The 15,546-nt window shown below is 32.0% G+C and overlaps 1 protein-coding gene across 1 annotated transcript; it reads left to right on the top strand.

Annotated features, from left to right (window-relative positions):
• The first annotated feature begins 11,896 nt into the window (after window positions 1–11,896).
• On the top strand, window positions 11,897–13,271 carry LOC139866094 (probable CCR4-associated factor 1 homolog 7). Its single transcript, XM_071854228.1, has 2 exons — window positions 11,897–12,195; window positions 12,281–13,271. The coding sequence occupies exon 2, from the start codon at window positions 12,301–12,303 to the stop codon at window positions 13,105–13,107; it is 807 nt and encodes a 268-aa protein (XP_071710329.1). The 5' UTR covers window positions 11,897–12,195; window positions 12,281–12,300; the 3' UTR covers window positions 13,108–13,271.
• The last annotated feature ends 2,275 nt before the right edge of the window (window positions 13,272–15,546 follow it).

The following is a 15,546-nucleotide window of genomic DNA, read 5'->3' as shown; positions in this document are numbered from 1 at the left end:
TATATATATATATATATATATATATATATATATATATATATATATATATATATATATATATATATATATATATATAATTTTAATTTTAATTTTAATTTTAATTTAATAATAATAAGGGTATGTTAGCGAATGTTGTAAGGGTGTAAGTCGAAATTATGTCCGTGTAACGCTACGCTATTATTAATCATTGTAAGTTATGTTCAACCTTTTTAAATTAATGTCTCGTAGCTAAGTTATTATTATGCTTATTTAATGCCGAAGTAATCGTGATGTTGGGCTAAAATATTAAAGACGGGGTTATTGGGCTTTGTACCATAATTGGGGTTTGGACAAAAGAACGACACTTGTGGAAATTAGACTATGGGCTATTAATGGGCTTTATATTTGATTAATTGAATGATAGTTCGTTAATTTAATATAAAGATTTACTGGATGTACCTATAAATAACCATATACACTCGATCGGACACGATGGGCGGAATATTTATAAGTACTAATAAGCGTTCATTTAACCGGATATGGGAATGGATTAATAGTCAATGGACTTATTAAAACAGGGGTGAATTACATACAAGGAAAATTGGTGTAATTATAGTTTAAGTTCCCAATTAGTTGGAATATTTGACTTCGGATATAAGTATAATTTGACGAGGACACTCGCACTTTATATTTATGACTGATGGACTGTTATGGACAAAAACCAGATGGACATATTGAATAATCCAGGATAAAGGACAATTAACCCATGGTAATAAACTAAAATCAATACGTCGAACATCATGATTACGGAAGTTTAAATAAGCATAATTCCTTTATTTCATATTTCATCGCATTTTTATTTACTGTCTTTTTATTTAATTGTAATTTTAATTATCGTACTTTTAATTATCGTACTTTTTAATTATCGCAATTTTATTTATTATCATTTTATTTATCGCATTTTAATTTATCGCACTTTAATTATTGTCATTTACTTTACGCTTTAAATTAAGTTATTTTTATTTTTAATATTTTACATTAGGTTTTAACTGCGACTAAAATTTTAAAATCGACAAACCGATCATTAAACGGTAAAAATCCCTTTTTATAATAATAATACTACTTATATATATATATATATATATATATATATATATATATATATATATATATATATATATATATATATATATATATATATATATATATATATATATATATATATATATACAAATATAGTTTTAAAAATATAGCGTTAAACTTGGCTAGCTCCCTGTGGAACGAACCGGACTTACTAAAAACTACACTACTGTACGATTAGGTACACTGCCTATAAGTGTTGTAGCAAGGTTTAGGTATAACCACTTTATAAATAAATAAATAACTTGTGTAAAATTGTATCGTTTTTAATAGTATTTCCTAGTAAAATATAAGCTATTTCGTATACACCTCTACGCACATCAGGTTCGCATACAGATTTGGGAAAAAATTTCTTCCCCTTCCTCGATTGTTCCTGCCACGATAATTGTTGGAGCCCCTACCTCTCCCACGATTCGAGTTATAATGAAATTGAGAATGATTAGGGCGATTATTATCCGATTGCTGAGAAGAATCAATCACAGCGGAGTCAGGCAATTTGACGTTGGTGGCGATGAGTGCTGAATCAGTAGTGGAGTTATGAGCAGTCTGCTTTTGTTTGCGAGTTTCTTCGAGTATCAATTTGGACCGTGCCTCATAGAAGGAAGGTAATTTGCTCTTTTGAGTGATATACGTACCAACGGTGTCGAAGTTGTCATTGAGACCGGCGACTAATTGCAACACAATTCGTTCATCGGTGACCTTATCACCAACGTTGCGAAGCTGATCGGCAAGGACTTTGATTTGTTGACAATAGGCTGCACAATTGGAGAAATCATCAAGACGAATTGTGTTGAACTGGCGGTTGAGGTATAGTGCTCGTGTATTTTTATTGTCTTGAAACGTATTTTCCAATCGATTCCACGCATTGGCAGCAGTGGATTCGTCTTCAAGTATGTTATCGAGTAGAGAAACAGAGATTGTGCCATAGATCCATTGAAGGACTATGGCGTCTAAACGTGACCAGAGAGCAGATTTGGTTGGATCAGGAGTAACGGTGGTGGTGGATGAAGAGCTATCATCGGTAGTAACAGGTAAAATATGATCAAGCACATCGTAAGCCCTGCAATGAGTTTTAAATAATTGAGCCCAGGAATTATATTGTGCGTTTTCCATATCAAGGGTTAGAGGTATCATGTTTTTGATGTTTGTGACAGAAAGTGCAAGATGAAACTTGTCTGCCATTGGATGAGAGTGGTGATTGAAGAATGAAGAAGAAGAAGAAGAAGAAGAAGAAGAAGATTGAGGAATAATACGGCTGCAAATGAATGTTTATAGAGAAATGGTGACAAGGCCTGATACCATGTTAATAGGTAACGATTTTATTGAATGAATATCACAATGTTTACAGCCGAATTTATACAGAAGATTACAACTGAAATCCCTACAATTTTGGCCATCTAATCTCTTCTATAATTGACTTGGTATCTATTCTATACATAACACAAGTCAATAATGAAAATATCTATACTATAAATATATAATATATGATTATATCCGTTAATAGTGTTGATGACACAAGAGTGGTGGGATTGAATCTTATTAAAACCATACAAGACCGTTTAGTTGATGAATATTTAAGGATAATAAATCAGATTATGTAGCCATAGTTATGATCTAGTCTAGTTTGATATTGCTTCGGTTCTAGCGACTTTGTGAACAACCCGAGAACTATATGATTGACTTAAATAGGCTTTGGAATAAACACGATATAAAATAAAAAGACGTGCATCATAATTAAACATACAACTTAGTATATTAACGTGCAATCAATTTCTCAAATTAACCTACAATTGTAAACCTCAAAATTCTATATCAATCAAGAAAGTTAAGTAGACTTTGCAGAAGAAGTGAATAATCATCTCTTTAGCTTGATTTTAAGATATTAATGCACTATATATATATATATATATATATATATATATATATATATATATATATATATATATATATATATATATATATATATATATATATATATATATATATATATATATATATATATATATATTTTGAAGGACGATTTTTTGGCACCAGTAGATCATTTATTTCAACGACTTTCATCATTTGCATGTAACACACATGTTCGGGCGGAAATCCGAACCCGATCGACGGTACCCGAAAACACATCCATTCGGGCAGTGTTCCGGGTAGAGGTCCGTGAACGAATCCGGTAAAACCTCGGTCAATATATACCACTAGTATTGGTGTTTAATTGTTTTAAAGAAAATCAAACTGATCATATATATGGTTGTATATGCTATGTTCTTAACGATTTTGACAGCCTCGGAAAGTTTGATGCTCATGGCGATCAAGCCATATTTCTCGGATACTCGTCGTATAAAGTTGCTTATCGTGATTATCACAGAAGAACACGGACAATAGAAGAAAGTATCAATGTTTGATGTTAAAGCAGAGGGGTACGAAATAGTTATATTTTTATTACAAAATACTACTCCGTAATAAATACGATACAATTTTACACAAGTTATTTATTTATTTATAGAGTGGATATACCTAAACCTTGCTACAACATTTATAGGCAGTGTACCTAATCGTACAGTAGTGTAGTTTTTAGTAAGTCCGGTTCGTCCACAGGGAACTAGCCAAGTTTAACGCTATATTTTGGGTTAAAGCCAAAAATAGGCTACAAACTTACACAAATGTACCGATGTCGCCCACAAACTCATTTCCGTCCTACTGTCGCCTACAAACTTTCAAAAAATGTGCTAATATCAACATTTTGGCATTTTGACCTGTTACATACTAATTTTGACCTGCTAATTTTTTTTTTTTTTAAGAGTTAAGATCCAATCCACGAACGACACGTGTCAATTTTGACCTGTTTAGCCGGTAGCAAGTCATTTTTGTTTACATTGGTACACTTTTTGAAAGTTTTTATTTACATTGGTACACTTTTTGAAAGTTTGTAGGCGACAGTAGGACGAAAATAAGTTTGTGGGCGACATCGGTACATTTGTGTAAGTTTGTAGCCTATTTTTGGCTTTAACCCCTATATTTTTTACAACTATATTTGTATAAATATATATATATATATATATATATATATATATATATATATATATATATATATATATATATATATATATATACACATACATACATATATATATATAAATAAGTAATATTATTATTATAAAAGGGGGGTTTTTACCGTTTAATGACCGGTTTGTCGATTTTATGTCTTAAATCACAATTAAAACCTAATGAAAAATAAAAAATAACTTAATTTAAAGCGTAAAATAAATGATAATAATTAAAGTGCGATAAATTAAAGTGCGATAAATAAAATGACGGTAAATAAAATTGCGATAATTAAAAGTACGATAAATAAAATGACAATAAATAAAAGTGCGATGAAATATGAAATAAAGGAATTATGCTTATTTAAACTTCCGTAATCATGATGTTCGACGTGTTAATTTTAGTTTATTACCGTGGGTTAATTGTCCTTTGTCCTGGATTATTCGATATGTCCATACGGTTTTGTCCATAATAGTCCACCAGTCATAAATATAAAGTGCGAGAGTCTTCGTCAAATTATCCTTATACCCGAAGTCAAATATTCCAACTAATTGGGGATTCGAACTGTAACAAGGTCTTAATACTTTGTTTAATGAATACACCAGGTTATCGACTGCATATAATCCAAGGTTTTACTACTTTGTTAACAATTACACCAATTACCATTGAATGTAATCCACCCCTGTTTTAATGAGTCCATTAACCATTAATCCATTCCCGTGTCCGGTCAAATGAACAATAATTTGTATTTATAGATATCCCGCCCACCGTACCCGATAAAGCGTATGTGGTTATATATAGATACGTCAAATTGTAATCTTTATATTAAATTAACGAGGTATCGTTTAGTTAATATAAAGCCCATTAATAGCTCATAGTCCAATTTCCACAAATGTCGTTCTTTTGTCCAAACCCCAATTATGGTACAAAGCTCAATTACCCCGTCTTTAATATTTAGCCCAACATCATGATTATTTCGGCTTAAATAAGCATAATAATAACTTAGCTACGAGACATTAATTTAAAAAGGTTGAACATAACTTACAATGATTAATAATAGCGTATCTTTATACGGACAGAATTTCGACTTACACACTTACAACATTCGCTAACATAACCTTATTATTATTAATCTTAAATTAAAATTAAAATTAAAATTATAATATATATATATATATATATATATATATATATATATATATATATATATATATATATATATATATATATCGTGAGAGAGAGATTGAAAAAGGAGTGTTAAATTCGGCCAAAACACGCGAAAATTATAGGACTTGGCCTGCTACAGGCTGCCATGCGATCGCATGGATTTAAAGCTTCCAGGTCATGCGATCGCATGACCCTCTGTGAAATGTCCCGTTCATATTGATTATAAACGTTCCGTATTAATTGATTTCGTCGCGAGGTTTTGACCTCTATATGAGACGTTTTTCAAAGACTGCATTCATTTTTAAAATAACCATAACCTTTATTTTATCTATAAAGGTTTAAAAAGTATTACGTAGATTATCAAATAATGATAATCTAAAATATACCGTTTACACACGACCATTACATAATGGTTTACAATAAGAATATATTACATCAAAAATAAGTTTCTTGAATGCAGTTTTTACATAATATCATACAAGCATGGACTCCAAATCTTGTCCTTATTTTAGTATGCAACAACGGAAGCTCTTAATAATCACCTGAGAATAAACATGCTTAAAACGTCAACAAAAATGTTGGTGAGTTATAGGTTTAACATATATATTATCTAATCATAATAATAGACCACAAGATTTCATATTTCAATATACATCCCATACATAGAGATAAAATTCATTCATATGGTGAACACCTGGTAACCGACATTAACAAGATGCATATATAAGAATATCCCCATCATTCCGGGACACCCTTCGGATATGATATAAATTTCAAAGTACTAAAGCATCTGGTACTTTGGATGGGGTTTGTTAGGCCCAATAGATCTATCTTTAGGATTCGCGTCAATTAGGGTGTTTGTTCCCTAATTCTTAGATTACCAGACTTAATAACAAGGGGCATATTCGATTTCGATAATTCAACCATATAATGTAGTTTCGATTACTTGTGTCTATTTTGTAAATCATTTATAAAACCTGCATGTATTCTCATCCCAAAAATATTAGATTTTAAAAGTGGGACTATAACTCACTTTCACAGATTTTTACTTCGTCGGGAAGTAAGACTTGGCCACTGGTCGATTCACGAACCTATAACAAATATGTACATATATATATATCAAAGTATATTCAAAATATATTTACAACACTTTTAATACATTTTGATGTTTTAAGTTTATTAAGTCAGCTGTCCTCGTTAGTAACCTACAACTAGTTGTCCAACGTTAGATGTACAGAAAAAAATTGATATATATTATCTTGAATCAATCCACGACCCAGTGTATACACGTCTCAGGCTAGATCACAACTCAAAGTATATATATTTTTGGAATCAACCTCAACCCTGTATAGCTAACTCCCTCATTACTGCATATAGAGTGTCTATGGTTGTTCCAAATAATATATACACATGGGTCGATATGATATGTCAAAACATTTGCATACGTGTCTATGGTATCTCAAGATTACATAATATATTAGAATACATGTATAATACAATATAAGTTAGCTAGGATATGATTAATATAGATTTGTTACCAATTTTCACGTTGCTACAACAAGAAAAATTATCCAATCTTGTTTTACCCATAACTTCTTCATTTTAAATCCGTTTTGAGTGAATCCAATTGCTATGGTTTCATATTGAATTCTATTTTATGAATCTAAACAGAAAAAGTATAGGTTTATAGTCGGAAATATAAGTTACAAGTCATTTTTTTAAAGGTAGTCATTTCAGTCGAAAGAATGACGTCTAGATGACCATTTTAGAAAACATACTTCCACTTTGAGTTTAACCATGATTTTTGGATAAAGTTTCATGTTCATAAGAAAAATCATTTTTACATAAGAACAACTTTTAAATCAAAGTTTATCATAGTTTTTAATTAACTAACTCAAAACAGCCCGCGGTGTTACTACGATGGCGTATGTCCGGTTTTACAGTGTTCTTCGTGTTTCCAGGTTTTAAATCATTAAGTTAGCATATCATATAGATATAGAACATGTGTTTAGTTGATTTTAAAAGTCAAGTTAGAAGGATTAACTTTTGTTTGCGAACAAGTTTAGAATTAACTAAACTATGTTCTAGTGATTACAAGTTTAAACCTTCGAATAAGATAGCTTTATATGTATGATTCGAATGATGTTATGAACATCATTACTACCTCAAGTTTTCTGGATAAAGCTACTGGAAATGAGAAAAATGGATCTAGCTTCAAAGGATCCTTGGATGGCTTGAAAGTTCTTGAAGCAGAATCATGACACGAAAAACAAGTTCAAGTAAGATTTCCACTCGAAATAAGATTGTTATAGTTATAGAAATTGAATCAAAGTTTGAATATGAGTATTACCTTGTATTAGAAAGATATCTTACTGTAAATAAGAAAGATTTCTTGAGGTTGGATGATCACTCTACAAGATTGGAAGTAAGCTAGCAAACTTGGAAGTATTCTTGATTTTATGAAACTAGAACTTGTAGAATTTATGAAGAACACTTAGAACTTGAAGATAGAACTTGAGAGAGATTAATTAGATGAATAAAATTGAAGAATGAAAGTGTTTGTAGGTGTTTTTGGTAGTTGGTGTATGGATTAGATATAAAGGATATGTAATTTTGTTTTCATGTAAATAAGTCATGAATGATTACTCATATTTTTGTAATTTTATGAGATATTTCATGCTAGTTGCCAAATGATGGTTCCCACATGTGTTAGGTGACTCACATGGGCTGCTAAGAGCTGATCATTGGAGTGTATATACCAATAGTACATACATCTAAAAGCTGTGTATTGTACGAGTACGAATACGGGTGCATACGAGTAGAATTGTTGATGAAACTGAACGAGGATGTAATTGTAAGCATTTTTGTTAAGTAGAAGTATTTTGATAAGTGTCTTGAAGTCTTTCAAAAGTGTATGAATACATATTAAAACACTACATGTATATACATTTTAACTGAGTCGTTAAGTCATCGTTAGTCGTTACATGTAAGTGTTGTTTTGAAACCTTTAGGTTAACGATCTTGTTAAATGTTGTTAACCCAATGTTTATAATATCAAATGAGATTTTAAATTATTATATTATCATGATAATATGATGTATGAATATCTCTTAATATGATATATATACATTAAATGTCGTTACAACGATAATCGTTACATATATGTCTCGTTTCAAAATCATTAAGTTAGTAGTCTTGCTTTTACATATGTAGTTCATTGTTAATATACTTAATGATATGTTTACTTATCATAATATCATGTTAACTATATATATATCCATATATATGTCATCATATAGTTTTTACAAGTTTTAACGTTCGTGAATCACCGGTCAACTTGGGTGGTCAATTGTCTATATGAAACCTATTTCAATTAATCAAGTCTTAACAAGTTTGATTGCTTAACATATTGGAAATACTTAATCATGTAAATAACAATTTTATTTAATATATATAAACATGGAAAGTTCGGGTCACTACACTCTGATCCAGCTCACATAACTTTGTTTTCTTATTGCCGACGGTTTTATTAAATATATATAATATATATATAATTTTAAGAATTATTTATATATTATATTATATTTATGTGCATAGTTGACTTGTAATTTTCGCTCCGTTGCGTCGCGCGTTGAGAGTTGACTCATGTCCCGGTTCCGGATTTTCGAACGTCCTTGCGTACTATTTAATATCTTGTACTTTGCGTTTTGCGGCTTGTACTCTTGTAACTTTTAGACGTTTCTCATCAATAAATTGAACCTCTTGGATTGTACTTTATACTTTTGAGCTTTTTGGTCGTTTGCGTCTTCAAATCGTCGAATCTGTCTTTTGTCTTCACCTTTTATTCTTTAAACGAATATCACTTGTAAATAGAACAATTGCAATTAAAAGCTTGTCTTTCTTGAGGGATAATGCTATGAAATACATGTTCGTTTTTAGCATTATCAATGTTCGATTTGATGAGTTGCCGAGAATGGCTTTTGAACAACTCAGTTCAAAACCGTCCAACCCTGGCTTCCACTTCTTCCGCACATAACTCTATTTTCTCGAAGAAAGGTGTTCCTATGGTGACAACAGAGGATCTCAATAACTTGTTTGATACGATTTATTCTTCTTAACAAGATTCAACTGCTACTACCATACTGGAGACACCGATTCAATCAATTTCTATTGAGACTCCATTCAGTCTCGTTGATGAAGATACAACACCAAATGAATCACCCAGGGCTTCTTCATCATCTCTCCCACCTCAATATGTCTCTCTTGATCCGATTCAAGATGTTTCCCTTTATTCGACTCTAGATGTTTCTCCTGATAATCAACCAGGATCTGTGACAAACGTTAATTCAAAAAATGAGGATCGTGGCTCAACTTCAACAACTGTTGATGCTTCACATGATTTTGTTGGCCATGAACCTCTTCCACATACAAGTCGATGGACTAAAAGTCATCCAACTGATCTCATTATTGGTAATGCTATTGATCCGGTTAGAACTTGAAGGGCTACTCGCAATCTATGTTTCTATGCTGCATTTCTTAGTAAGATTGAGCGAACTTCCGTAGCTCAAGCTTAGCTTGATCCTAACTAGGTGATTGCTATGCAAGAAAAGATTAGTCAATTCGATCGGTAGAAAGTATGGCGATTAGTTCCAAAACCAAGAGGTTAGAAACCAATTGGGGTTAAGTGGATTTTCAAGAACAAGAAAGATTCTGAGGGGTTTTGGTTCGAAACAAGGCACGCCTCGTGGCAAAAGGATATAGACAGCAAGAGGGTATTGGTTATGACGAGACATTTGATCCGTTAGCAAGATCTGAGGCTATTCGTCTTTTTCTTTCATATACTTCTCACAAGAAGTTCACGGTGTTTCAATTGGACGTCAGGACAACATTTCTAAATGGTATTCTTCAAGAAGAAGTTCATGTTGATCAATCTGAAGGTTTTGCCGATCCAATTCATCCAAACCACGTCTATTACCTGGAGAAAGCTTTGTATGGTCTGAAGCAAGCAATGCGTGCATGGTACGAGACCTTGACAAAATATCCGCTGGACAATGACTTCTCCCGTGGAACAGTTGATAAAACACTTTTCATCCATAAACACCACAATCACATCCATTTAGTTCAAACTTACGTTAATGATATTATATTTGGTTCCACATCCCCGACCATATGTAAAGAATTTGTTGACCTTATGGCCAGCAAATACGAAATGAGCATGTTAGATGAGCTCAATTTCTTCGTGGGGTTACAAGTAAAACAACTACCAAACGACATTTTTATCAGTCAAACAAAATACATTCACGATTCACGATATGCTAAAACATTTTAAAATGACTGAATTAAAAAAGATGTCAACCCCAATGAGTACTCTTCTAACTACTGATTACACTGGGGAACCCTTTAATATTACTCTTTATCGAAGCATGGTTGGTTCTCTCATGTACCTGACTGCCAGTCGAATAGACATTACACTTGCAGTAACTGTCTGTGCTCGGTTTCAGTCTATCCCAAAGAAATCTCAATCCAAAGTGGTGGTTAGAATTTTTTCAATACCTTAACGCCCCGTTTGGCTCACGGAATTCAATGAGATTCCGGCTGAATTGGAATTGAATTTAGACACGCGTCGTGTCTAAATTCAATTCCAATTTCGCCGGAATCCCATCGGATTTCGTGAGCCAAACGGGACCTAAAGGTACATCTAACCTTGGGAATTGGTATCCTTAAAATTTGGAGAAATTTGGGCAAAATTCGAAGGTTTTGGACAAAATATGTAGGTTTTGGGGCAAAAAAAAAATTCACTTGAAGCAAAGTCAAAAAATCAAATATTTTAACACTAAAAAATGCAAATCCACTAGAAGCGAGCGCCCCCTTACCCTCAAATAAAAACGCCCCTGACCTGGCTCCAACTTGGCCCAATTTGAGTGATAAAAATTTGCCTTTTCGAAAAAAAAAAAATAGAAAAAACTATAATACGGATAGGAATATCTAGTCGAATGAAGGTATGCATGCAGCGGAGAGGGTTTATCTTGGTTCCAGAATTAGCTCCAAAAATAACTAAATATCTAAAAACGTATTTTATGTAAACATTTATATTGTTGTTTCAAAAAAACATGTGTATCGGCAGGGACATGTTAGCCCTGTGTTGACTTTTGTCAACCCATCCAGCGGTCCCCGGTAGCCCACTGGAGCCTGGCGAAACACCATCACCCATTTCCCCACAGCATGCCAGGCCCGATAAACGAACCTGCATTGTCATTGTTTCAATCTTCGCATGTGTGGGATCAAGGGATCATTTGGGCCCGGTAAAAATGGTTTTTGATCCAATTATTTGGAAAATCCTCACCTAGTGGGAATCGAACCCTCACCTCCCCTAAAGGAGAGTGAGTCATTCGCCGCTAGGCTATTGGCCCATTCTTTGTAAACAATTATATATTTATTTTTTATATATTAATTTTTATTAATTTTTATTAATTTATCAAATAAAACAAATATCTAAGATAAAGGCGGTGTTGGGTAATGTTTATTTTTAGCATGGCCACAAAATTTCTGCAAGTCCATATCATTTTACAACTGGGCGTACTTTTTTCACTCTATTTTTCCTTTTATAAATAAATAAATTTAAAATTTTAAAAATAAATCTATATCTATATCTCCATCTCCATTTCAGTCTGTCTGTAATTACAGGTGCTTTGCTGTCTTTTCTCTTTCTCTCTTTCTGTTAATTGCAGTTAAACAGGAAGAAGGAAGGTAGAATAGAGAAAAGCTTTAAAGCTCCTTTCACCGGAACCCTAATTTTTCTCAATTACGACCACCGTCCATCTCTCGTCCCTAATTTCACCTAATTTATACAACGACGTTCGATTTCCGGTAAGAATTACATAAATTCATCATCCAATTGCTTTAATTTTATGTTTGATTGATCCAATATGATGTTAATTTTGTTCAATTTCAGATCTGAATCGATAAATTATCATGTCGATTCTATCAAAAGTGGATTCGATTCAGATTCGTGAGGTGTGGAATGATAATTTAGAAGAAGAATTCGAATTAATTCGAGGTATTGTTGATGAATTTCCGTATATAGCTATGGATACTGAATTTCCAGGAATTGTTATTCGTCCTGTTGGTAATTTTAAAAATAGTAATGATTATCATTATCAGACATTAAAAGATAACGTTGATATGCTGAAATTGATACAATTAGGGTTAACGTTTTCCGACGAACAGGGTAATTTGCCTAAATTAGATGATAAGGATTGTATATGGCAATTCAATTTTAGAGAATTTAATGTGAATGATGATGTTTTCGCTAATGATTCCGTCGATCTTTTGAGAGAGAGCGGTATCGATTTTGTAAAAAACAACGAAAAAGGTATCGATGCACGGAGATTCGGTGAGCTGCTGATGTCATCAGGAATTGTGTTGAATGATAATGTGTATTGGGTGACATTTCATAGTGGTTATGATTTTGGTTATTTGTTAAAGGTTTTGACTTGTAAGAGTTTGCCTGATACACAAGGTGGTTTTTTTAACTTGATCAATATGTATTTTCCGAATATTTACGACATAAAGCATCTGATGAAGTTTTGTAATAGTCTTCATGGAGGGTTGAATAAGCTTGCTGAATTGTTGGAAGTAGAAAGAATTGGGATTTGTCATCAGGCGGGTTCCGATAGTTTGCTTACTTCGTGTACGTTCAGGAAGTTGAAAGAAAACTTCTTTAGCGGTTCGATGGAGAAATATGCTGGTGTCTTGTATGGTTTGGGGGTTGAAAATTGACAGTGATACACAATTGTTAAGTTTAAAATAAGAAAATACTTGAAAAAAAAAAATGTTAGTTTTGTATGTTAAGTTTACAGTTTGTGTTGTAATAGCACCACAGCTTGTATACTTTTTTCAGGATAAAGTTTAATTAATACTTACTTTTTTGCAGTTTTCCATAATTGCTTGGTGTTTTGGTCTGTTTGTGAAGCTGTTTCCCTTATTTATGAGTTATGTTTATCCGTTAGAATAAGTAACTTAATGATGCAGCAGGATAATTGTATGATTCATTGTCGTTTTCAAATGTACATATCTCGTTTTGGCGGAAACAGGAATGATCACTGAAACCTGCAAATACTAAGGTATCGTTTTGTTTCTTGTTGATGATTCATTCCATATACTTATGGTTTTGATGTATAAAACACACTCAAACTTTCGGTTTCTTGCTTATACTATATGTAGGGCTGTAAACGAGCCGAGCTCGGATTGTTTGAATTTCATAGAGCTCGAGCTCAGCTCGGTTCGAGCCTACTAGTTTAAGTTCGAGCTCGGCTCGCTTGGTATTTTACAAGCTTGAGCTCGGCTCGAGCTCGACTCGTTAGTTATATAATCTTTTTTTTTTCTTCTTTATGTTATTTAATTTATTATATTTGAAATTCATTATTTTTGTAATTTTTATCAACATATAATAACATTTACTATTATTCTTTCAACTATTATTAATATGTAATTAATTATTATATAACTATTTATTATTTTATTTAAAAATTAATATTTGGTGTATATAAATGAAAAGCTCGTTTAGGCTCGCGAGCTTGTTCGAGCTCGAGATCGAGCTTGTTTACTAAACGAGCTTCAAATTAAGTTCAAGCTCGAGCTCGTTTAGGCTCGGCTTGAACCGAGCTTTTAACGAGTCGAGCTCGAGTAGCTTGACTCATTTACAGCCTTACGTATACCTTGATATAACGACTGTAATTCTTGGCCATCTAACTGTTTTACACAAACAGTTATCACTTAACCACCCTCTTGACATCTCAATTAGGGTTAGCAACGTCCGTCGGAGAGTTAAAGTCTGACTAGCAACGTCCGTCGGAGTTAAAGTCTGACTCGCTCTTAATCTTCACAAATCAACACTAATTCATATTCGTATAAAAACTTAAAATAATACTAATATAGTTTCAAAACATTCATTAAGACACTCCATTATACTTTCTCTTATTGTTTTATGTTCTAGTTTCACTTTAATACCGTTCAATTCTTTACTAAATATATTTGTCTGGCGGTCTTACCCATTTGACCCGTCAGACAGTAAACATAATTCAATTGGCATGAAAGTAAATGGGTAAAAAATAAAAATTACCAATCTCAATTACTCTTTCATTCTTCACATATATTGGTCCGTGTCTCCAACTCTCTTCACATGAGGTATACAACTATACAAGATCCAAATATGATTATGGTCTATTTACATCAATCAAGTGTGACCCACAAAAGAAGTATTCAAACGAGATTACACATTTTGCTTGCTGTATAAGTTTATGAAGTAGATTTATAATGAAAACAAGCTATAAGTCCTATTCTGTACACTACAGAAGTAAACTGAATATAATCTAATAACATTACATTATCGCAAGGGTGATCATACTCCAAACGGTAGTACGTAACTTGCTGATCAATTATCTTCTATACATACATTATTATAAAGCGCGTGACAATAATCCTACGTGTCATTCTCTCAATTAATCTGAATTAAATTTGCATACGTGTCAAATTCTCAATTAAACTAAATTAAATAATTTCGAAAAAAAAAATGAATTAAATAATCATATGTGCCATTATCCTAATTAAGGAGATTATTTAAATTAAACTTCTTAATTAATGGGATTATCTAAAAATTAAATTTATACAATTAGGGTGTAAATTTATAGTCTAGGAATAAGTATTCTGATCATTACGTTTAGATAAAGATGATTCCTAATGGTGCACGACATTCCTAATTTACTATTTAATTTAACGAAACAACAACAACAACAACAACAATTTAATATTATTTATATAATAAGGATAATTATATAATTTTATCTTTAATTTAACGTAAAGATATACGTAGTATATTAATTAAAGTTAGAGTTCTTTTAAGTATTATCATGAGTAGTTGATAATTATAAGTATTAGATTTCTTTTAACGTAAGTATATGTTTTTAAACGAATTATGTCCACATATGTACACAAGTAAACTAGAAATAAAATATATATAATTAAGTAACTAACACTACCTAAAATTACTTTTAAAATTTGTTAACGCCACGACCTCTTAAACACAAAAGAATAATCGTTTGAAAAAATCAATTAATTTTGCACGATTATTTTACCCACCGTGCAACGCACGGGCACTAATAATTTTGATAGTTTTTCACACGTGCAACGCACGGGCTCTAAAACCTAGTATACACATAT

The sequence above is a fragment of the Rutidosis leptorrhynchoides genome, chromosome 9 (genome assembly GCF_046630445.1).
Source record: "Rutidosis leptorrhynchoides isolate AG116_Rl617_1_P2 chromosome 9, CSIRO_AGI_Rlap_v1, whole genome shotgun sequence".
Lineage (NCBI taxonomy): Eukaryota > Viridiplantae > Streptophyta > Magnoliopsida > Asterales > Asteraceae > Rutidosis > Rutidosis leptorrhynchoides.
Note: the sequence above shows the minus strand (reverse complement) of the source record. Positions and strands in the feature narration are given on the sequence as shown.